Raw genomic sequence first — 23560 nt, 5'->3', positions numbered from 1 at the left:
GTTCTCTGATTGTAGTTTTGTTGTTGTCTCCAGCCGTGACAGATTGACTGAGGTGGCTGGGGTTCAATTGCCCCCTAGGCTAAGAGGTTTTTAATGATTGCTGTCACATGAGAGGTCAAATCATTCAACAAGGTCACTGTAAAACCAGCAGCTGCTGCACAACCTCTTGGGAAACCGACACTATTACTTACATATCTGTCTCATGAAAACATACTCTATGATGGAAAACAAACCAACCAAACAACATTGATGTTAAATGACAGCTGTGCTTAGAAAAGAGGTTCTGCAGCAGCTGATTTCTGCCCTTTTCGCAAGCTTCGCTGTCAGCAATCTAGTTAAAGGAGACATGATTGCCTACCAGTTGCAAATCTGCCAACCTGCTCTTGCTGTTTAGCACAGGTTGCATTAAAGAGATAAGACTGCTTAATTGCACATAAAAAATAAACTTACAGTCATTATATATAGATATACAGTATACATATGCAGAAAGAGACAGAGAGGGACATATTGGTGTATAAATCCAGTATACTGTACAAAGAATTTTGAAGCTGGTAGAAAGTGAAGGGTTACTAGTTGTATACAAGTAGACAGGGCAGGCGATCATTGAATCAACAGCGACAAGAAAAGTTGGGCACTTCACTTGAAATGATAATAATGAAAGAAAGAAAAAAAGAAAAATGCATCCATGAATTTCCAAACAGCAGACCAGCCTCCTAGCCTAGCAGCCCAATAAGAGCTGTCAGGGGAGGCTCTGTAAGATCACTTTCTCACAACCCTTCACTGTTTTGCTCAGCAGCCAGGCACATTGGAACAGCTCACTGATAAAATTCAAGGATTTACTGGGAATATCCCTGCTTCTCTGTTTTTTTTCTCTCTCTCTCCCTCTCTCTTCTTCTCGCTCTCTCTGTCTGGAGATACACTGCTGATGTGTACGGAGAGAGAGAGCTGGAACTGCATCTTACCATCAGGACATATAGAGCTTGAGAGTGTCAGTCTCTCCATCAGCATGAAAAGGCGCAGGAGCGCACAGTGACTGAGGGCTGCCCATACACCAGGGATCCGGCTTGTTACCCTCATCTCTGTGAAGTAGATCCCTTTTCATTCATTCTTAACTGAGGGCTGCAGATGAAGACGTTGCCTGAACACTGCCACAGTAAGTATTCACCCTTTTCATTGCTTACGTTTGTTGGGCAATTGATGCTACTTTGCGGGGGTCTCGCACAATCTCCCTCACACTGAGAGTTATTTTGATAAATGGCTAGGTCTGTTTGCCACTGTCTGGGATTATTCAGCCTCCCTGCAGTAAGTGCTGATGAAAACATCAGTCCCTGTTAGCAGGTGATAACCAATCTATTTTACAAGGTATCGGAGGGACTTTGTCGGGCTTCTGGTGTGCAGGGTGCTGCTATCCTGCAATTATATTATTTTTATTTTTGAGTAAATCACCCTACACATTTTTTGACCAGATGTCAGTATGCATTTATGCCCTGAAATGGTTTGCAGTGTCCGTGCTGAGAATAAATAATATCCAACATCCTCATATGCTAATTGCTGGAGAGTTATGTGCATGGGGGGGGGGGAGTTGTGAATATTATTAGTGTCATCATTTTTTATTTTTGATAAGGTGCACCGGTATAGGTGGGCAACCAGTTGCAATGAGAGACCTGTAAGATTTACACCTACTGCATGACACTTACATAGAGGGAACTAGACATTTAGAACATCTTATATAATTTGATTGCAGCATGCAGCAGACAGTTAGGTGCCTGTCAGGTTCTTGCTACAGGTAACAAGTTCCTATTTTTTTTTTCTCCATCCCCTTGGCAGCTTAGAAAACACAACAGTCCAAACTTAGTCCAGCTAGTCTCTGGCAGGTTAGCAGCATAATCAAAATATGGAGCGGTGGCTAGACATGGATTTAAACACTTACAGATCACTCTCCATTGGAGTTTTCTGTGTAGTGTGATCACTGTACAGTACCTTGTCTTCATATAATGGCATTTGCAAAATGGTGCATTAAAAAAATGAAAGCACCTCTCTTCCTTTAGACCTGTGGCATCTTCTTTTTAACATGGTCGGTCTTAGACACCCTTCCAACGCGTAACGCTTTACGAAGTATCTGCAGACTCCTAAGGCACCTAAAGGGTTCAAATTTTGAGTTCCACATTGCTGCGGCACCATGCAAATCTATAAATGCACGACAGTGTATGAGCATCTAATTTAATTATGGAAAACCATCTAAAGGGCAAAAGGAAAATAAATAATAAAACAACATATGAACATATGAACATTAGCCAAATAAAATGTCAGGTTTTTTGCATGAACGTTTGGCAGTGTTTATATTTCAACAGGTTTCCAAATATAAAGCAGTATCCCAGACACTGTATTTATTAACATATCAGTGCAGAATGCCAAGACAAAGAACTATTTTGGGTGGACATGGGGAATCTAAGCAAATTTATTTTAGTTTAAAACCTGTTGGGTTTATTGATGCATAAAGAGATTTGTGTTGTGTCTCTGTGCTCAGCCTTCAGCAGTAGTTACAGACTAAAGCATGTTATTATCATCAACATAATGGTTCCATGAACACATTGAGCTTCATGGATCTGTCAGAGATGGACAAAAAGTTGACACAGAGCAGTAGCCAGACATTTATTTTGACCAATTGGTTTATAGATTGTGTTTCACTAGATTGATCCTGTTAATCTAGGTGATTATAATCACAGACATTCAAGACAATAGTTTAGGTTTCTGAATTGTTTGGAAAACAGCTTTTTTAACTTTATGAACTTCCGCACATATAAAAGTGTAGTTGGATGATTTTTGAGATTCATTACATTTAAGAAGCGTTGTTCCCTTCTTCATGAAGAGCATAGACTTAATCCAACCAGTTCCAATTTACCAGTAGTGGTCTGTCCTTTGCTTGATTATTTTTGGCATAGTAGAGCACAGTCGACATCAGATGTTAGACCTTTCTGAGACTCAATATATAGGCAACTTGAATCAGTTGCATTTTGCATTTAAAACTATATGATGAAAGTTGGTGTACAGTACATAGGGAAGGGGTCTTGATATACTTTAAGAAATGTAAATATCCATATACTTTTGCCATAATGAGATATTTAATCTCAATATGGTATCTCATATCAAACTGGATATATGATTACAGACAAAAATGAAGCTGCCTGACACCAAAAATGGAAGCGATAAAATGGTACATGGTATTTATATATTAACCCATTCAGTGTCTAAGTATAACATAACGTAGTCATCTCTACGCACAGTATAAAGTAAGGACACAATAATTTACATATTAAGATCGTAGGTCAATCTGGAAAACGATAAGGCAAATGCATTGCTTTTAATCCTGTTAACGGTGTTGCCGATTTTGGGACATATTGGAAAGATAAATAAATAAATAAATAAATAAATAAATGTTCTACTTTCCATTACCTTCAGTTTCTAAAGTATGATTCTGGTGGCAGCTTCGGGAACATGCTTTGAGTCATGCCTGAGAGAAAGGCATTTACTGTCTGTCATCTCATACATAATTATCGATTCTCTGCCGCTGTTCAGCAATGAAATAAGCACCTCTAAGGTCTGTAAAAAGTTCTGGATTCTTATTTTTAAATGAAAAAGTAGAGACAGATAGTGGAACCTTAGGGAAACCCTGTCATATTCAGTGTTGTAGGTCACCCCACTGATACAAAATTCTTCTGATTACTTTTCATAAATGGAATTTGAAAGACTTTAACCAAAATACCTTCATATTATCATAGGAGAGTTTTAAGCACCACCGGAGTAATTTGGAGTTTTATAGTCTCATATTCAATAAATTCAAAGTAGTGTTAATAATAATAATAATAATAATAATAATAGAAACAATTATTTAAATTCATGAAATAAAAAACACTGACATTTAATCTATCATCTATCTATCTATCTATCTATCTATCTATCATCTATCTATCTTTTTATATATATATCTTTATATATATATATATATATATATATACACACACACACACACACACACACACACACACACACACACACACTATGGGGAAGGAAGGAAGGAGTGAAGTGACCGAAGATAAACTTTTCATACAATACAATCCCCAGGATATATTAATTTTCTCTTATTCTGATTTCGAAAAGGAAAGTTACAGTAGCTTTCTAGGTGTAATAGTCACACCATATTACAGATTTAATATATTCCTAAGCATGAAAGAATTAGCATTGTAACTCATATCTTACTTATGAATAGCAACCAAAGTCCTAGTTAGAAGTCCTTTTAGTTGGCAAAGGATCAAAAGTGCTCTAAAGCCAATTGTGTTGTTCCATTTTTGTCACACATTGTTGTAATACCATAATTATATCTTCAGTCTAATTTTACAAAGTTTTTTTTCTTCTTTTAATAAGGGCCTTTTGGGGAAAAGGCTGAAGTGTAACACTTTCAGAATTACATGCCAACCGGAAATAGTAAGCTCAATGGGCTTCTGATTTGGATGCAAACAAAGGGCTACCAATCTGAAGTTTGTAAAGAGTGGTAGGGTGCTAGGACTTTCAATGTGTATGTTCAATTTCTACAACAGCTGGCTTTGTGCATGACAAAGTGTACTATTAACTGGTGTGAAAAATGTACAAATCTCGTCTCATTATATTTTCAACACCGCTGATGTGATTGAACTTTTAAAGCTGGTTCTAGTGGATGCAATTACTTATAAAATGTTTTCTTGAAAAATATTAGATATAAATCATTGTTGACAATGCAGATTAAATACTTGGTTATAATGAATACATCTTCTTTGCCACTAGGCAATACAATTAAAACAATTTATAACTCTAAAGCATTATTGTGTCAGCTTGTTCATTTGTTCCAGTGTCTTTATATAACCAGGTACCTCTGCATATTTGACAAAGGCTGTCAGATATATCTTTACCTGATTTCTGACAGAGTTTCTATTCAGCTTCAATAGATCAAAACTCTAATTTTCTGATGAAAAAAATAAAAAAGGGCTGTGGGTTGGGCAGTATATTCATGGAGAAAGAAAATGGTTAATTTTGCAGACATAACAAAACCAGCATGTGAACTGCGTTGGTTTTGATACACCAATGTGTCCTTCAGCAGGTCTTCCAAATTACAGTGAAGTCCAACATAGACAGACATAGTTCAACGCACCATAAGGGCTTTCAATGTTAAGTAGGAGATACACACAGCTTGATTTATTTCCATTGAAATATGTGAGTACTGCATTCTTGTATGTATAAAGTAGCTTGTCAGAGTTCATGGAGGTAAAAATTTGCAGGAACAGGGTTCTGAAATAGCTATTTCAGGTCATTCAGTTTTTATTCTTATTTTGGAAAACTGAGCTGCTCTAAAATGAAATGCAACAATACTTATTGCTTGAAAAGTATGTACAGTATGACCTGGTCCTTGTTGATTCGTTCTGTGAAGAGTTAGCAAATTAATAGCCTACAAATTCTTAGCTCAAAAAGTAGAGAATTGTATATTAAGATTCATCTTGTCCTTCTACATGGGTACACGTATGTAGTTTAAAACCCTGAATAATTTTAAGACCTCCTTGGTTCCACTTGAGTTACTCTATAAGTGAAATGTTACCCTTATAAACAATTTAATGCCTCGTGCAATTATTGATATTCCTTAAGTTAGGATTGTCAATAACCATAATTGATGATCCTATTCTAAATCATTGTAACCAGAACACATGTAGATTTCCTATTTATGTTATTTTTTGTATTAAAAATGTATTAATTTGAATTGCATTTCCTATCACCTGAGTTACCCTACACAGCTATATTATCATGCCTGTATTGACCTCTTCAAACAGTTCTTATTATAAAAGTTATTTTGTTATCCCAAATATACACATTATTACTCTTTAAAGTGATAGTTGTTCAGTTCTCTACAGTATACTGAACCTTCATCCATACTCAAAGTAAACGTCTAGGTTTGAATGTATACTGTAGTTATTGGGAGAAGCATAGGTTCCTTGAGGTTTATTGTGACTTGTGAGTGTAGAAATATCTTAAAACCTCTTAACATGGAGTCATAAAAGATATAATATGCCATTAAAGAGATCCAAATGTATGGGTCAAGGTTCTAGTATACCTGCATAGATTCATTTGAAGACTGTCAACAATACAAAATTTCAGTCGAACCTGGGTGGTTTATTACTTGGTTTTATACAGTTGTTTTGCTTTTCATAGGGTTTTTTTTAACTGATGCAAAAAATACTTTTTGTTGGAGAGCAACTAAAAAAAAAAGAAAGAAAAAGATAGACACAGAGGTGATTCAGAATGACATTTCTCTGCAGTGGTCCATAGATCTGTTCTCGATACATTGTGCACTACTGCAGTAATGTCATAAAGTGCTATGGGTGGCACAAGAGGGCACCATTTTTGTACAGTTGCCCTTTCTAAATGCTAACAACAAAGTAAGGTCCTTTTGTGTAATGTTCTATGTTTTTTCCATTGGGTCTTTGAAGTCAAGGTGTTTCTAAGTATCAATAATACTATCTGTCTATCCATCTACATGTCTATCTATCTATCTATCTATCTATCTATCTATCTATCTATCTATCTATCTATCTATCATGTTTTGTACAGTATGTGACTCTTTTTTTTTCTTCTTATTTTGTCATCTACACATATTAGTAGTAGTTATGATCTAGTTCTTGGTTGTGCAAAATGTATAATACATACAGTAATACAGTTTACCTTTGATTTAGATGAACACACTAAAAGTAATATTTTCAAGGACTACAACTACCAGAATTGCCTGTAGCGTACCGCCATACCCTGTACTGTCAGCACATGTAGTGCAATAAATGCAGGCTGATTGCACTGTCTCTCTGCTTTGAGTCATATTTTACTCACAATGCTCTCAAAATGGTTTTTCCTACCTCTCTGCGTGAGAGAGTGTACAATACATCTCAATGCCCCATTCCCTGATTGGTGGTTATATGTATTTGTTCTATTAACATCGAATATAATTGCCCACATTTCAGCTCTACTGATATAAATGTGCATATTATGTTAATTAAAAATATACTATGTAGATCCCATGCAGTATAGTGCTTGCCTTTCATGTCAGAAGGGGTCACATACTACGATACTGTATGTGTGGGCAGAAGCATTCCATAAATTCTATTTCATTTGTAAAACGTATAAAATTTTATTTAATTTGAAGGACGAAGGAACACTTTATTCTCTCCTTCCAGGGGAACATACATTAAACATGACTGTGTTCTCTTCCAGATGCCCATCACCGCTTGCAGGGCTCCTACCTACAGTACATATTAATTCATTATTGAAATACATGGTGGGAAAAGTAGATTTTCTTAAAAGGAAAAGGTTATCGTTGAACATCTGTAACAATAGTTTTCTAAGCATAGCTGTCAGCGCAATACAAATCAGACATGCAAGGCATAGTGTTCTTCCACAGCTACAAGACAACCAATGTATGTTCATGCATCTCAAAGAAATACATTTTATCTATTAATGTCTATCTATACCATGGCCTGGTCTCACTTCCTCCTATGGAAGGGAATCCCCAAGCATGTTTGCCCAATTCCAAACCTGTCTATTGATCTTTGAGTTGCTTAGGTAGTGTTTGATGCGGTGATATAGCATATGTACATATAATATATATATATATATATTTATATATATATATAGAGAGAGAGAGAGAGAGAATATAAAGGGATAGAGAGAGAGAGAAAAGTGAAAGAGTTACATATAAACAGATCTCTCTTTTACAGTTCTGTTCATTTAGTAGAAGGCAAGGGGTATTGAAACTGAATCGTATTAGCGCAGAGTTATTTAAACATGTGTACTCTACAATTAGATTCCCTGGCAAAGCTTTGTGTTTATTAATTAAGTACATGTATTTAAGTCACAAGAAAGAGAATGAAAATTTCTACCACCTCATAAAACACAATAATTAAAGGAAACCTCTGTACAAGGTTTACATGTATGGAGTAATGATTATCTAGTTTCATTAGGGCTCGGGGACTTCCAGCAAGGCAATGTGAGGAATATTTGTTGATATACATAATGATCAAAATCATTTGTGGGATTGATTTTTTTTTCCATTTAAATATGATCTGTCTGTTTTGAAGAAAACAACAGCTAGTAAATGAATTGCTTTATATAATGAATGTAGACTAGATATGTAAAAGAGTTAAATGAAGTGAGAAAATAGTTTGGAATCCTGTGTTAAACTGTGTGGTTGGGGATGTGGGGGATCTGAAAATGTTGTAACACTTGGCAACACAGTGTTTGAGACTATTATAATTGTGGATAATGACTTCTTAATGGCTCTACTTTTTAGCCCTTCTTTCTGCAGTATTCTCAATAGCTCTACCTTTTAGCCCATCTTTCTGCAGTATTTTATAATTGCCTTCCAGTTTTACTGTAAATTACAATTGTACAGTGATCTAGCATTGTTACACACCACTGTCGAAATGAAGTATTCAAAACTTAAAAAGTGTAGCTGTACAAAATAGCAGAAAAGCCATAAAATCTATTTTAAACCATATTTTTACCTTTCAATAAATACAGTTATCATACTTTCCTCTGACATGTGCCCAAATAATTTGAAAGAAGTGTTACCAATCCCCCACCCATATCTCCAACCCATCAAATGCTAAACACTGTTTTTGACAGATGTCTGTAGGAGAATCTTGAAGGGGGGATATTTGATATCATAGAGGAACACATATAATTAGTTGTTTTGAGATACATTTATAACTTACAATATCTAACTATTCATATCTGTAAATGTCACTTCACGCCTTCCAACTGGCACCCACTTGTGTTAAGAAGAATTAGTCAAGAGAAGAAGTTCTCAACTCCAGTTTTCAAGTGCCACTGACAAATCATGTGTTGTGGATTTATTTCATTATGCACAAGTGAGTTAATCTATTTTGCTGAGTCAATAATTATCCAACCCACAGTACGTCCACAGACAGACATCCTCAAAACTTGGATGACTTTGAGAGTTGAGGTTGAGAAGCAGTGGTCAAGCAATGGTCAATTAGAAGTGTAAGGAAAATTGTACTCATCCACTTCTTAACTAAAAACTTTGCGGTGTATAATAAATGAATGTTGTTCCATGCATTAGTCACACAATAAATATATAAACTAAGAAAGAAAGCTTTCAGTACTTCTATGGATGTACAGAAATATTTGTGTATCATCAAAATGTTTTATTGTTACATTTTTTTATGTCTCTATGACTAGCACCATGTTGCGAATTGAGGCAGAAAAAGAAATTCTAACAGAAATTTGTACAAAATTATTCAATACAATATTCAATACTAGTTTGTAGGTCCAGAGAGATAAATGTTTTGTATTTGCATTGGATAGGTAGAATAACCACCCTAAAGTCATATGAGAACAGCCAGATAGAAACATAGAAACATAAAATTTGATGGCAGATAAGAACCACTTGGCCCATCTAGTCTGCCCCCTTTTTTTTTTTTTTAAGGTAAACAGTCCTCTGCTCATGTAATAGATTCCAATAGAACAGTGGAAAATTGCCTTTGAATAAAATAGCTTTAGCAGTCTTTCATGTCCTTTCATAAAACTCTGGCGATTACTGTAAGTTCACCTGGGCATCTGGGTTGCATCTCTTGTGACCTCTTAAGGTTAGGCTTGTCAGTCATATGTTGGTTAACTGTTGAATATGCTTGCACAAGCACAAAGCCACTTCATTTTCCTAACCAGAGACACCAGAGCTCTCTGTCTTCTCACATGACAAAGCACTTTAATAACAATGATAGAATAAGAAGAACTATATGCTGAAGATCGGTTGTATGGCTATAATACATAACAAATGCACGCTGAGTTGCTCACAAAAATAATGAATTGCTATGGCAAATATTCAGTCTGCAGTAGAGAGGCATTAAGTCATCACTGTAAAATTTGTGGAACGCTTTAGCCAGCTATGGCCAGAAGTTTAAATTACTAACAATTCCAAAACAAATCTTGATAACTGAAACAAACACACAAAAGAATGTGTTTCTAGCCACAAAATGGAGGACATTATGTCAGTTAGCCCTTTGCATCATAGTCATGCAAGGATATGTTTAAATACACATACTGTAAAGGTGCAAATCTCTGTCATACTAATGGGGAAATTCAGATCTGATCGCAACAGCAAATTTGTTAGCTAATGGGCAAAACCATGTGCACTGCAGGGGATGCAGATATAACATTTGCAGAGAGAGTTAGATTTGGGTGTGGTGAGTTCAAACTGAAATCTAAATTGCAGTGTAAAAATAAAGCAGCCGGTATTTACCCTGCACAGAAACAAAATAACCCACCCAAATCTAACTCTCTCTGCAAATGTTATATCTGCCCCCCCCCCCCCCCCCCCTGCAGTGCACATGGTTTTGTCCATTAGTTAACAAATTTGCTGCTGCAATCAGATCTGAATTAGTCCCTAAATGTCTATTGCCCCAGGGAACCTAAATATCTGTTAATTGTAAGTGCATTTTATAAGCATCTCCTAGAATCCAATCCAATACTTGGAGATGAAAGTAGTAGCACAATATAAAACCTTATTAAATCAATGATTTCAGAGCTAAGGCAATATTGGGAAGGTTCTGGAAGGATGTGGGACTTAAAAGAAGCATCTACCTCCAGATTTAATGAGTGCAGCGCTCCTCCATTCAGAAGATGTTTCTCTGAGCAGTTAGAACCTGGAACTGTCCACTAACAGTACTTTTGTAGAGGGGCATTTCAAGAGTGGAACAGGCCCACATGCAGGCTTCTTGTGGGGCCACTCCTCTCTGGCGGCAAGTAGGCTATAGCTTTATGCCAGAGTCTAGTGCTCTGGCACAGGTCTCCAGGAACTTGGTGCCCATGCCGTATTCCTTGCAGCCAGTGCAAATCACCGGGATACTTACCTTCTGTCGCGGGACTACATGATGAAGTATGTGATGAAGTATGTGATGTATAAATATTTGGGTGCAGGGTGTGTGGTGTGGGCCCCCCTTGACCCAGGGGCCTTTGTGCACTGCACACTTTCCACTCATTATAGATACTGTACGCCAATGTATACAGCTCATGTGGGTATGTTACCCTGCACAAGCTAAATTTCATGCTAAGGTGGGGACATTTATTAAATAATATATACAATTTATAGATTCTGATATACAGTCTAAAGCTGTTTATGAGAAGTGGCTGAAGTTTTCCAAAAGAATAGTGACAACATCAGAATCTATCATATACACATATTTACATAATTTGTGTACTATATTCTAATAATAAGGATTTTTTGCTTGAGATTTTAAAAATGTAGCTCTATTAGGCCAGGGAATGGACAGTCATGTAAATATGGTAGCAGGCCATAAGCAACTGAGACACTATTTCCCAAATAAATAAATCTGGAGGGTGATCTGTTAATTATAGTTATTCTTTCAAATGTGAAGAATCTCATCAAGCATTTTAAGCTCAGTTCTCGTTTTATTCTATCCTACGCTATTGCATTTTTTTCTCTCTGTCAGATATAACAGCTTCAGTTTTGGCTTTATAATTACTGTTAACTGTGAAAAACATGATATGTTATGCTTTATAAATGTTGTTCATTCACTTCCTTTGACTTTCTGTTTTTTTTTTTTTATTTGAAGGGAAGCATCAATGAACAATATTCCAAACACATCATGTCTTGCGAATGTGGATCATTTGTTTTTGTGTTTATTGAGCAGTAAACACTCGGTTCAGCTGCAAGTAAATATCTCTCCCTCCGTGATGAATTGGATGACTGCAATCTGGATGTAAGCAGAACCATCATTTCATGTTGTCCCTGCTTCCTGTAACTTGTGTCAAAATGCCTGAAAGACTTGGGGAAACATTCATGGATGTTTGGACTCCATTCATCATATTATGGATTGCTGTTCTTCCTCATGTTTATATGGCTCCGAGGAATGATTCCTATGTACTTTCGATTGATGCCACAATGGAACTTGATGGAGTCGCTGATGAACATAAAGTGTTAAACAGATCCAAGAGAGGCTGGGTATGGAATCAAATGTTCGTGTTGGAAGAGTTTTCTGGACCTGAACCAATACTAGTTGGAAGGGTATGTACTGGATTTTCAGTAATTCATTTTATTAGTGATATCACATTACATAGTAAAGTTGATTTACTTTATTCTGAAAATTTCTTGTTTGAAAAATAATGTACAGCTCTTCATTTAAATAATGTACAACTCTTCATTTATATAAAACTTTGCTCACTTTATTATTTAGTAATACCTTGAAAAATACTTACCATTAATATAATTATTGTTATTATTATTATTATTATTATTATTATTATTATCATCTTTTATTTATGTAAGATATACATTTTTATAATAATCTGTTAGAGGGTTGTTTGCTTACTGATGATCAGTATTTTATTTGACTGCACTGAGCAAATAATATGGCAGCACCTATACCTATTAATAAACGTAAACGTTTATTAGGCTCTGGAGAGCATGGGTTGTAGTTCTTTTGGGTTGCATCGGCTGTGTGTGATGTCATGTAGATGCCACGGCACACCCCACAAGCGGTCTGGACATGCCTGCATTGTCTGGACCATGCCCCCCCCCCACAAAATGCGGCATCGGAGCCCCATCACCACCCCCCAACAGGACTTAGACTGTGATCACATGCAATCGCAGTTTAAGTCCTTGTGCATGCACACAACAGTGTGTGCACATGTGCAAAAGTGCTAAAATAGCCAAATAGTGATTTTACCACTTTTGCAACTCATGCAGAATTGGCCCTTATGTATCTATGTTTTACGGAACTTTGATCAAACATGATATTAAATAAAAGGTGCCCACATACTAAAGTCTAGTTGATTGTCACCAAAGAATGACCATGTCATTAATCAACTTGGAGGAAAGTTTCTATTACCCATTTTGGTTGAACGATGCACCGCTATACATGATTAATATGAAGAGGCCATTGTTTCAAACAAAGCAAGCATTAGAGATTTGGATTGTGAAAATTATCATTTAAGAGCCTACATATTATGTGATTGTTCACATTTGGCCAAAATAACAGCTTATTGGCAAGTTTAGACTACTGTGCCTACAATGTGAGAATAATATAATTTTATATTCTATTACACTTTTATATAAGTTAATATTGGGACTGTTATGTGTATAAATATAGTTTCTCCCTTATAATAGATATGTCAAGAGTATTACTATCCTTACATGTTAAATAAATCAGGAAAATGTAAGGTTCAGGGGGAGTGTAATAGGTGTGAGAATCAGAAAGTGAGAGATTTTGGAAGAGTTCTTCTGTTTTTTTTTAAAGTGCCAATCATTTACATGATAAAATCAATCTGATTTTGCATGTAAATGATTGCCACTTTAAACAAACAGGAGAAAACTCCCCCAATCTCTCACTTTCTCATGCTCACACCCTACTACATTTTCCCCACAGAATTAGAAACTATTTCAGCACCATGGACAGCGTAGTACTCTCTGCTTTACATTCCTTGTCCACTTTGGAATAATACACTAGTCTAAAGTTTACTATAGCCCTAGACTAATTTATTAATCCACGTACAGTAGATTGTCTACTTCCAAAACAGTTTGATCTAATATCTCTTTTGGTTTACAGTCTTATAACAATAATAATTTTTACCCCCCAAATAAAGCCTATATAAGATCTACTGTAAACTATGTATGGATGGGTTGTCAATGGGATCCCGGTGGTCAAGATCCCAACGGTTGGTATCCTGACGGTCAGAATACCGATGCCAGTATCCCAACCACCAGAATGCCGGCAGGGGGGCAAGCGCAATGAAGCCACGCTGCGCTCGCCACAGGTTCTGTTCCCGCTCCTTGGCTGTCGTGGACATCCAGGAGTGGGAATAGCTGTGGCGGAACTGCCAGCATTCTGGTGTTTGGGATCCCAGCATCAATATTCTGACCGCCGGAATCCCGTCCAACGGGATCCTGACTACATCCCAAATGGAGAATCTATGAAAATATGAAAAGGTATATACTTTTAGTAAGGAATGTTTTATCACCTGCACAAGTGATTTAGTAGTAGAGTCTCTATCTCCTTAACACTTTACCCCAAACTTTTTTCTCCTCACTCTCTCTTTTTCTCTCCCTTTCCCCAGTATTTTCTCCCCACATCTCCTTTTCCTTCCCTTACTGTCTCTCTCTACCAACTGTCACTACATGCCCATGTTATGACAACATTTTTATCAGCGGTCAATTTTACTATATAGATTTTATGTTGATAGACTTAAGCTGTTCAGCCTCAGCTGTGCTGACAGCAATGTTCATCTCACTTATCGTGGCTGTTTTGCTGTATATCCTGACAGCAAGGAACTGTAATAATAATCTGTAATAATGTAAATGACCTGTTCTCATTGTCTATTGCATAAAAAGTATGATACATAAACTGGTGAGTGAGAAAAGTATAAAAAAGATCTTGTAGCAGCATTAATTCCTAAAATATTACTGTTAATGACTAGTCATGGCTGGATTTTCAAAGAAATATGGCAACTTGCATTAAGCAACTTCTAAATTATTTTCTCACAAGTCATAGCTGCCGTCACATTCAAATATAGTGTAAGGTAACACAGTCCACTCAGTTGTAAGTCTGTCTACACATGCATTCCCACCGTGGGTCACTGCAGCCCGCGGGTGGTACAGCAGGACAGTCCCCAAAAAACAGGACTCTCCTGCGAAAATCAGGACAATTGGGAGGTATGTGTATATATTGTGGGTAAGTGCACTGCCAAAATGCATAGAAATCTGTAAACAGGCAAATATACATAATCACTTCCATGGACATGGTAATGTTCTGCATTATGGGGGTAATTCCAAGTTGATCGCAGCAGGAATTCTGTTAGCAATTGGGCAAAACCATGTGCACTGCAGGGGAGGCAGATATAACATGTACAGAGAGAGTTAGATTTGGGTGTGGTGTGTTCAATCTGCAATATAATTTGCAGTGTAAAAATAAAGCAGCCAGTATTTACCCTGCACAGAAATAAAATAACCCACCCAAATCTAACTCTCTCTGCACATGTTATATCTGCCTCCCCTGCAGTGCACACGGTTTTGGCCAACTGCTAACAAATTTCCTGCTGCGATCAACTTGGAATTACCCCCTATGCCCTGGGTATTGTTGTGTGAAGAAACATATATTTAAAGTGCAATGTTCATCTTACTGCAAATGTCAACAAGATCTCATATATCTCGAAACGGGAATTTTTCTAAATTAGGAGCATGTTATCAGAAGTTTCTTAAATATTCTGTCTGTTTTTTCTCAGTGTGGATAATGCATAAATGAACATTATAAACATATCATTGACACATCATAAGTTACAGTATAGTACAACTGAAATATCTTTCCTTTCATAGCCATTAGTAAAATTGCTGTATTTCCACACAATTTTGTTCCACATTTACTAGTACTAATAAATTATTAAGATGTTTAGTTTGTTTATGGCTGAAATAGCCAAGTACAGTGTACCAGGATCCATGAGCCATAATTGGTAAAATAGACGGTGCAATATTTAATGTTTTCACTAAAGTTATCAGATCCAAATTTACTGTGTTTCTAATTTATGGGCATGCACAAGTTGATAGCAAAGGTCACACTTTATCTGACATAATTCTGCAGCAAATTTAGTGAATACAACTTTGAGGCAGTCATTATAGCAGGAGACACATAGGGGGTCATTCCGAGTTGATCGCGCGCTAGCAGTTTTTAGCAGCCGTGTATTTTAGCTTAGCAGAAGTGCGAACGAATGCATCGCAGGGCGCTTGCAAAAATTTTTGTGTAGTTTCAGAGTAGCTCAAAACCTACTCAGCGCTTGCGATCACTTTAGCCTATTCAGTTCTGGATTTGACGTCACACACCCGCCCAGCGTTCGCCCAGCCACGCCTGCATTTTTTCTGGCATGCCTGCGTTTTCCCAAACACTCCCTTAAAACGGTCAGTTGCCACCCAGAAAGGCCCACTTCATGTCAATCACTCTGCGCCAACCAGTGCGACTGAAATGCTAGACTCTGTGCAAAACTACATCATTCGTTGTGCCCGTACGTCGCACATGCACATTGCGCCGCTTGCGCAGAACTGATGTTTTTAGCCTGATCGCTGCGCTGAGAACAAATGCAGCTAGTGATAAAACTCGGAATGACCCCCATAGTTAGGTTGCCTAGTTAGGGGAACAATAAAACAAAATTCTTTAACATTGTTCTACATGAAAAAATATTTTTGATTCCTTAAGTCACTCAGGGCTACAGTGATCGGAATACCCTTGAGGAATCCTAAAAATATTTTTAATTTGGCATGGAAAGAAAAATGTGATCTACGAATCCAGCTTACCCTATTTCACTTTACTCAGAGGTGTTACTTAAAGAGCCACTGTTTGACATTGATAAATAGCAAAGAATGTATATTACTGAGAAGAATACTATACAATAACAAAATTCTTTATATTTAGTTACAGTATATACAGTATGTCCACCATGCTCTCTGTCACTCTTTTGCAGAAGGATGCCATGATAATAGCCAAGGGCTTCTGCCTACTGTAAGTAGGCAGAGTTTGAATGATAGTTTCCCACGCTTGCTATAAAGAAATGCACTGTGTTAGTTAGTTAGTTGGTTGGTTGGTTGGTTGGATGGTTCGCTCATTCATTCATACACACACAGTGCTAGGGGCAGCAATATTACAGTACAGTCTTAATCACTTAACTAATATTTTTTCCAAAACTGTACCCCAATTGTGGATTCTTTTTATTATCAAATTATGTAAATAATAGCTACCAAACTCAGTATAATTTTATTGACATATATGCAGATTTGTTAATAATACTGAATAAGGGTTAAATAGCTTTTACTTACATCATTTGATCATTTTTTTTTTAAATCACCAATTTTGGGCACATTTTTGGAAAAAAATGTTTTCCACCGTTTAAAAAAAACTTTATACACATAGATAAACAGATAGATAGATAGATAGATAGATAGATGTAGTCACAGTCATCTAGCCTGCAGCTTGCTGTATTCACAGCATGCCATGCGCAGCAAGTGTGCCCGTGACTGGGATGTGAATCTAAGTACACACACGCCCATAGGAATACATGGGTGGCATACTAATGCGCAGCTCAACATACTAAGGCGAACGCATGCCTGGACGCGGTGATTGTGCCCTTGTGGCCATGCTGCAGGCTGGATGATCATGGCTACATATATATATATATATATATATAATGTAAAACACAACTCTTTTAATACAGCATCAGGGGGCAATCCTAAGGACTCACCGCCGGCTGGGAAGGGGAGAAAGTGGGGGAGGTGGGGCTGCTCCAGTGCAGTTAGACCAGGCTGTTAAGTGATCCTATTAGGGTCGGCAGTCACAGCTGCCTGCTGCCATTGCCTGTGGCAGGGAAGAGAAGGAAAGCCCATATTTCTATTGCCTAGCTGGCAGGAGGAGGTGGCGGGGAGGCAACTAAGAGGCCAACCAGGTGAGCTTAGCTGGTAGTTGCTGGAAGATTAGCTTGCAGAAGTCACTAGGAGGACCCCCTGTCATAGCCGCATCTCATGCGACCATGCCAGGCAAGTGACAAAAACATGTGGAAAGAGCTTCAACTGTGTGTGGTTAAATTACAACTGTACATAAGGTTGCAGTGGAATAACAGGGTACCAGTGAACAGCTTAATGGATAATCATGTTTCATATCAGAAAATTCCAGTGTTAAGCTTTAATGGTCCTTTAAAGTGCATTCATCGCCTGCACAGTAGAATCAGCTATTTATGGGTCGAACCAGTGACATTAGTTATTTACTGTTTTTACTGCATATAACCATAGTGGATATTTTCATTGAAGTTAAAATATAACAAATAAGCGGCAACACAGGTATATCACCGTTGTCTACAGTAAATTTATGTGAAGGAGGGAAGTTCAGCAGATCCTAATATATTTGTAGGTAAACCTATAAAGTTAAAATATCTTGTTCAAAAAATGTTACAATCAGCAGATGTTGATATTTAATTATCTGTGCTCTTGAGCTGAAGGATGCAAAAAAAAACTAATATGAAAAAATGTAATTATAAATATAAAGCAGACTGGAAATATGGATGCCGGAAATTAGACTTCCAGTGCAGGCTTAGCCTTGTTAGAGATTCCTTCAGCTCTCTTTATCAGACACCTCATGCTGTACTGCACTGAAGAAAGTCTTAATTCTAAGATATTTTAATGATACCAAAGTCTGAATAAAGAATGAACTGTCCTGGATAAAATTAAGGCACTCAATGATTTTATACACATAACAAGGCATAATCATATCCCATAATAAAAATGATGTTCAGGATTCTTCACATTAGAGCCCTCGTCCTCTGGAAAATACTAGCCATCGAACTTATTGCTCGTTAAACTTGACAATTATATGAGAGCTGTATTTTGCTACAGTCACAGCCAATGCAATTATTAATTACTGAGTTTTAGTAGAGCAGGTTTTTCACTCACCTACAGATATTACATTTTGTGTAATGTAGGCAACCTAGAAAAAGTCAGAACCCAGCAGGTTTCTTGGGTATTGTAAATATTTAAAATGTTTGATTTTTGTCAGGACGAAATTTAGACAAAAGCTGGTTCCCTTGGTGGAGGTACAGAATTACCATTTTTATATCTCAAGACAGGGATAGAATAGGCACAAAATCTGCATTTAGGAATAAAATGCTAGTAATTAAATTCAATTCACATTTTAAAAAAAAAGTTTAAGGAGCCTACTGACATATCAAGCAAAATATTTTCTTTTGTTGACTGGTAACATTTCAGATTTAGGGAATATTCCCAAATCTGCAAATACACTATAATGGAATACATTAGTTTGTTAAAGCAACATAACCCAAAGTGTTAACATTAATATTGTCCTCTCTATATATATATAGAAGAAATGTATTTATTTATTTATTCAGAACTGGTCTCTTAACGAACAAGCCAAGCTACCAGTTATTATGGAACCCTTGCTGCCAGATGATTTGTCTGGATTTTCAAGATACAGCTGAAACATTTAGCCCAGATGTGTAATTTTGATCCACTTTGGTCTAAAAGTTCAGTGTGAGACAGTGAGCAGAAATACTGTCAGGCAATGTCCAAGCCATGAACAAGTGGCAGCTCTGAGGCTAAGTCCTTCTGTCATCTGAGTACTACTTCCAAGTCTTAAATCGCAGAAACGGTATTAGTGCACCATTTCATTCTCTGCATAGGAGAGGCAAGGGTGCCCGATCGTCACCTGCCTCTGTTATAACCCAGCCCAGAGTAAAATCCAGATGTGACAGGGCTAATCTAACCCATGAATGTGTCACAGGTGTGAATGTGTTGCGATTGTGACTATTTGCCTTACAGCTGTGATTCTTTTGCAGGAGACCTTGCACCCACGTCAGCCTAAGGATAGTTTGTGCATGCACATATGCATGGCAAACGACCAGCGTTTACCACAATTAGCTTGTAGGATGAGCCCTTTCACATCTGTATGTTTGCTTTAGCTTCCAAATCATGCCATACTATCAGATATCCCCACCGCCACCACCACCCCAATGCATTTTCTTGATAATGCCTCCATCATAAATATGTTTGACATAAAGTATGTTCACTTGCTAACTTCATACAAACTTATGTATGGAAGCTGTACACATGGAGACTGTACTTATACCAAAAGTAGGGCAAGGTCATTATAGACATACATACTGTACTGTACTGTACTGTACTGTACTATAATGGTTCCATACCTTACCACTGTCTTCACCTAGGCTAATTAGACTAGTTTGTCAGATGGTCACCTTCTTCAGTGGAATGTCACATCATCTCATTCATTAGGGATCAAGCTTACAAGAGAACTCAATTATGTAAAAATTTAATTGGTTTCAATGTCAGTTAAATTAATATGTCAGTTACAAGTCACAGTTTAAATAAAATTGTAAGTACTATATCTGTATTTCTAAATAAACACAAACCAAAGAGCTCTGTTAATTTAATTTTGAGGCTTACTGTTGCCCCACATTTTTCTAATCTCTAAATTTTTATATCCTGTACATCTTAGATTCCAATGCTGGCTAACCTAGAGATATATTTATATCTCTGTTGCTGGCTGCATGGATGGGTCTGCAGCATGGATGTTGCGGAGTTGCATAGCAGAGCTTTGGCGCCGGGGGAAGGGGCTCCTGGTCTGGGGGTGCATACATCATTCGGATGGAGGGCAGAGGCACTAGACAGGTGCAGCCGAGGGTGGTTGCTGGCAGAAGTGGGTGGATCCCTCTGTCTTGGGTGCCGTGGGCCCTCCGAGGGTTTAATCCGGCCTTGAGGGGAGATGCCTGGTGGAAGTGAGCTGTCTGGTAGAGTGCAATTCTAATACTTTTGGGTGCCTTTTTAGCTTACCAGGAGACTGTGCTGATTAATTTGATATGTGACACTTGTATATCTGTATGCAACTCAGTCTGCTTATGAAGCACATATAGAAAATATTTGGATCCGCACTAATCTGGAATTAGTTTGAAAAATATTGTATTGATAAACTTCAAAACAGTATTTTATTGGCGGTGCTCCCAATATTTTGTAAACATGAATACAAAGGTAGAAGAAAAAGACAAAAAACTCTTTTTAGGAGCACTCATTTGAAAATATAATGATTACAATAAAGTTGAATTCATAATGTATGTACGTAATTTTTTAAAACCTAACTTTTATTATTTTACTGTATAAAATGTAAGTACTGCAATTGTACAAATTGATTCAGAAACCTGAGTACCTGTTTAACAAATGAGGTTCAACTTAAATTGTTGGGGTGAAATCTGTTTTTTAGAGTTACCCTTGTTTATGAAGCACAACAGAACTTGGAATGGAAAAAAGCCACGGCTGCTACATCGTAGCATTTTCTATACAGATTCAGAGTCTCAGTCGAACACAGATATACAACTATCAGATATCAAATTAATCAGCACAGTCTACTCATGCATCATAGTTGCATCTTGTTGCATCTACAACGCAATTTTGGTAGAAAAAGATGCATGGCGCTAGCAGAGTCTCACATGACCTGGTGTACTAAGAGGGGCTGTTTGGTGTGACTGCCGCAAATATGCATGAGATCACATCTGTATTTTGTTTTCAAAACACTAGAGGCAGTTGTTGTCAAATATATCAGAAAAAAGAAAAAAAATCACCTATAGAACTGTATTACTCCTACTCTCTCATGAAGGACGTAGGCATTATTTAAAGTATCTGATGGTGTGGGTTGAAGTACCTATGACATGATATGATCACTCAAAGGCAGTGTACTGAAACCTGGCTCTCATGAAGCTGGGGCTGCAGTGCAGTACAAAACTAAAAGAGGGGATCCACACCAACTGGACCCCAAAACTCTGACTGGGAGTCAGTTGGAGACCACTGAGGACCAGCCAGGTGCAGGACAGGACAGCAGCGATGGATCATCCCACCCCACCTAGGCTCTGCTGCCAACAAGCTTCCATAAGCTAGCTAACTATTTGCCCGCCAGACTCCTGTCACATAGTCACAGGAGTCTGGGAGTGGCAGAGAGTTAGTTTAGAGGATGAACTGATTTGTCATTGCTGTCCTTTGTGTTATCCATCTGGTCCTCCATGGCTTCCTGTTGACTCCTGGATGGCATTTGGCAGTTGTGGTGGTATGGCTCCCCTCTTTTTGTTTTGTACTGCACTGCAGCCCCAGCATCACGGCCACCACTGCTCTTGAGGATGTCACAAAATGTTTCTTGATTGCACATTGGGCATGCTCCTGCCAGTAAATGGGCTGCCCCAGAATATGGAAAACTTTATAATGGTGTGTTTTTCTCAGAACTGTAATGGTGCCAGCAAAAAACCCTGCCATAAATTATTTTTAAAGACATTGTCCACTTTTGGACGATTCTCCCTTAATATGACCCAACTCTTGTAGAAGACATGGAAGAAAGGAACTTAAGTGCAGTGTTTTTCTGTTCCAACAGTTTATTTTGCATCCTTTCAATGTTGGCTTTTTTTACATTTATGGAGCTTCAAGCTCGCCACGCTCCAAATTTGCCATCTGCCTTTTAACTGTTATTGGGTCTTTTCACATAGTATAAATATATACTGCTACAGGATGTTTGACCCAGTTTTACTCGTTCAGAAATAGCTTGTGATTGACCCTTAGGCTGGTCGAATTGTCTAGAGACATTCTTTTTGCTACATCTGTTTGGCCATGAAAATAAAGACGTTTAATTGTTTAAGTAAATATCTTTCACTTGTACAGTATGTCAGTATAACAATAATTGCTGTACAAATTAGCATGTATGCAAGTTAATGGTTTCCCTAGTAAGATTAAGGAAGACTTGTAAAAATGTTTTAGAAATTAGTACAGTTTTTATACCAGTGGATCTCAAATTTTTTTGAATAATGGCACCCTAAAGTATCAGAATTGTTTTCAGAGCACTCTTAAGCCAAAAGTTTCTCATTGAGAAACTTAGAAAGAAATATCAAATTAAGTAAATTGTGTGGATTTGTCATTGTTAGGTTCAATTGTGTGGTGAGGGTCAAGATTTGCTTCTGTGTGTCTACATAGTTTATGATTGACAGCCACCAGCACTGGTTTTGGTTATTACATTGTCCATGAATCATTTGAATTGGTCCTGGACCATCAGTCCAAGGCAGCCGTGCAAGTGTCCAGAGGCACTCCAGTTTGAGAACCACTGGTTTATACAATACTGTGTTTTACACCTTCTAAAAAAACTGCAATAGAAATATGTACAATTTAATACAGAAAATGATCTTATCGAAACATTACATTTATCATGTTTTTTTTTTTTCAACTTACTAAACTTTGTTGAAGGTAATAGATGGACCATTTTTTAGTTTCATACAGCTGGGGAAGATGGGTTCCAGCAACATTCTGGCATATAATATACTGTACTACCCTTTGAATGCCAGCTCTGCTGTACCTCTTCCTTGTAGAGGTTCCTTCTTTTCAATAACTCTATGTCTCCTTCCAATAGATCATTTGTTTTACCTCAACCTCAACCTGATTGATTTTTCCTTACTCCCACATATACACACAGCTTGGTGATTGGCAGTGATTTTAGAGGTTGCAGCAGTCCACCCATGCTGTGCAACCTTATGTCACATTGTCATTGTCTGACAATGAGCTGCTGTTGTTGCAATGATTGGTAGATAAAGTACAGGTGATTAGTGACACAAAGCACTTTCTCATGAAATCAATGTTCAGGTCTGGTGGTTGACAGATGAACTGTAGGGAGCCAGGTGGGGAGGACCGTATCTGTGTTTCTCCTAGAATAGCATCAACTGAGATTTCTCATGGGATAAAAACAATGTTCCAAAACTCGTAGTGTTCCCTGTACACTGTATTGCAGTATGGCTTTGAAAACCACTACTTACTGTACCATTGGATATCTGTACTTGAGCAACCCTACTTTACCTATTTTATGTTCAAATATATATATATATATATATATACAGTATATATATATATATATATATATATATATATAAATATATT

General features: G+C 37.3%; 1 protein-coding gene across 2 annotated transcripts in view; it reads left to right on the top strand.

Annotated features, from left to right (window-relative positions):
- The first annotated feature begins 755 nt into the window (after positions 1–755).
- The window catches only part of LOC134969443 (cadherin-8), a 572329-nt gene continuing 549524 nt past the window's right edge, over positions 756–23560 (top strand). The window contains exons 1-2 of one of the 2 annotated variants that reach the window (XM_063945395.1): positions 756–1153; positions 11661–12112. In XM_063945395.1, the coding sequence (XP_063801465.1) occupies positions 11828–12112 (285 nt within the window). In that variant the 5' untranslated portion in view covers positions 756–1153; positions 11661–11827. Of the gene's footprint in view, positions 1154–11660; positions 12113–23560 lie in introns of those variants that run through there. The other variant, XM_063945396.1, reaches the window with a different exon arrangement.

This window comes from Pseudophryne corroboree, chromosome 11 (assembly GCF_028390025.1).
Source record: "Pseudophryne corroboree isolate aPseCor3 chromosome 11, aPseCor3.hap2, whole genome shotgun sequence".
In the NCBI taxonomy this organism is placed as follows: Eukaryota; Metazoa; Chordata; class Amphibia; order Anura; family Myobatrachidae; genus Pseudophryne; species Pseudophryne corroboree.
Note: the sequence above shows the minus strand (reverse complement) of the source record. Positions and strands in the feature narration are given on the sequence as shown.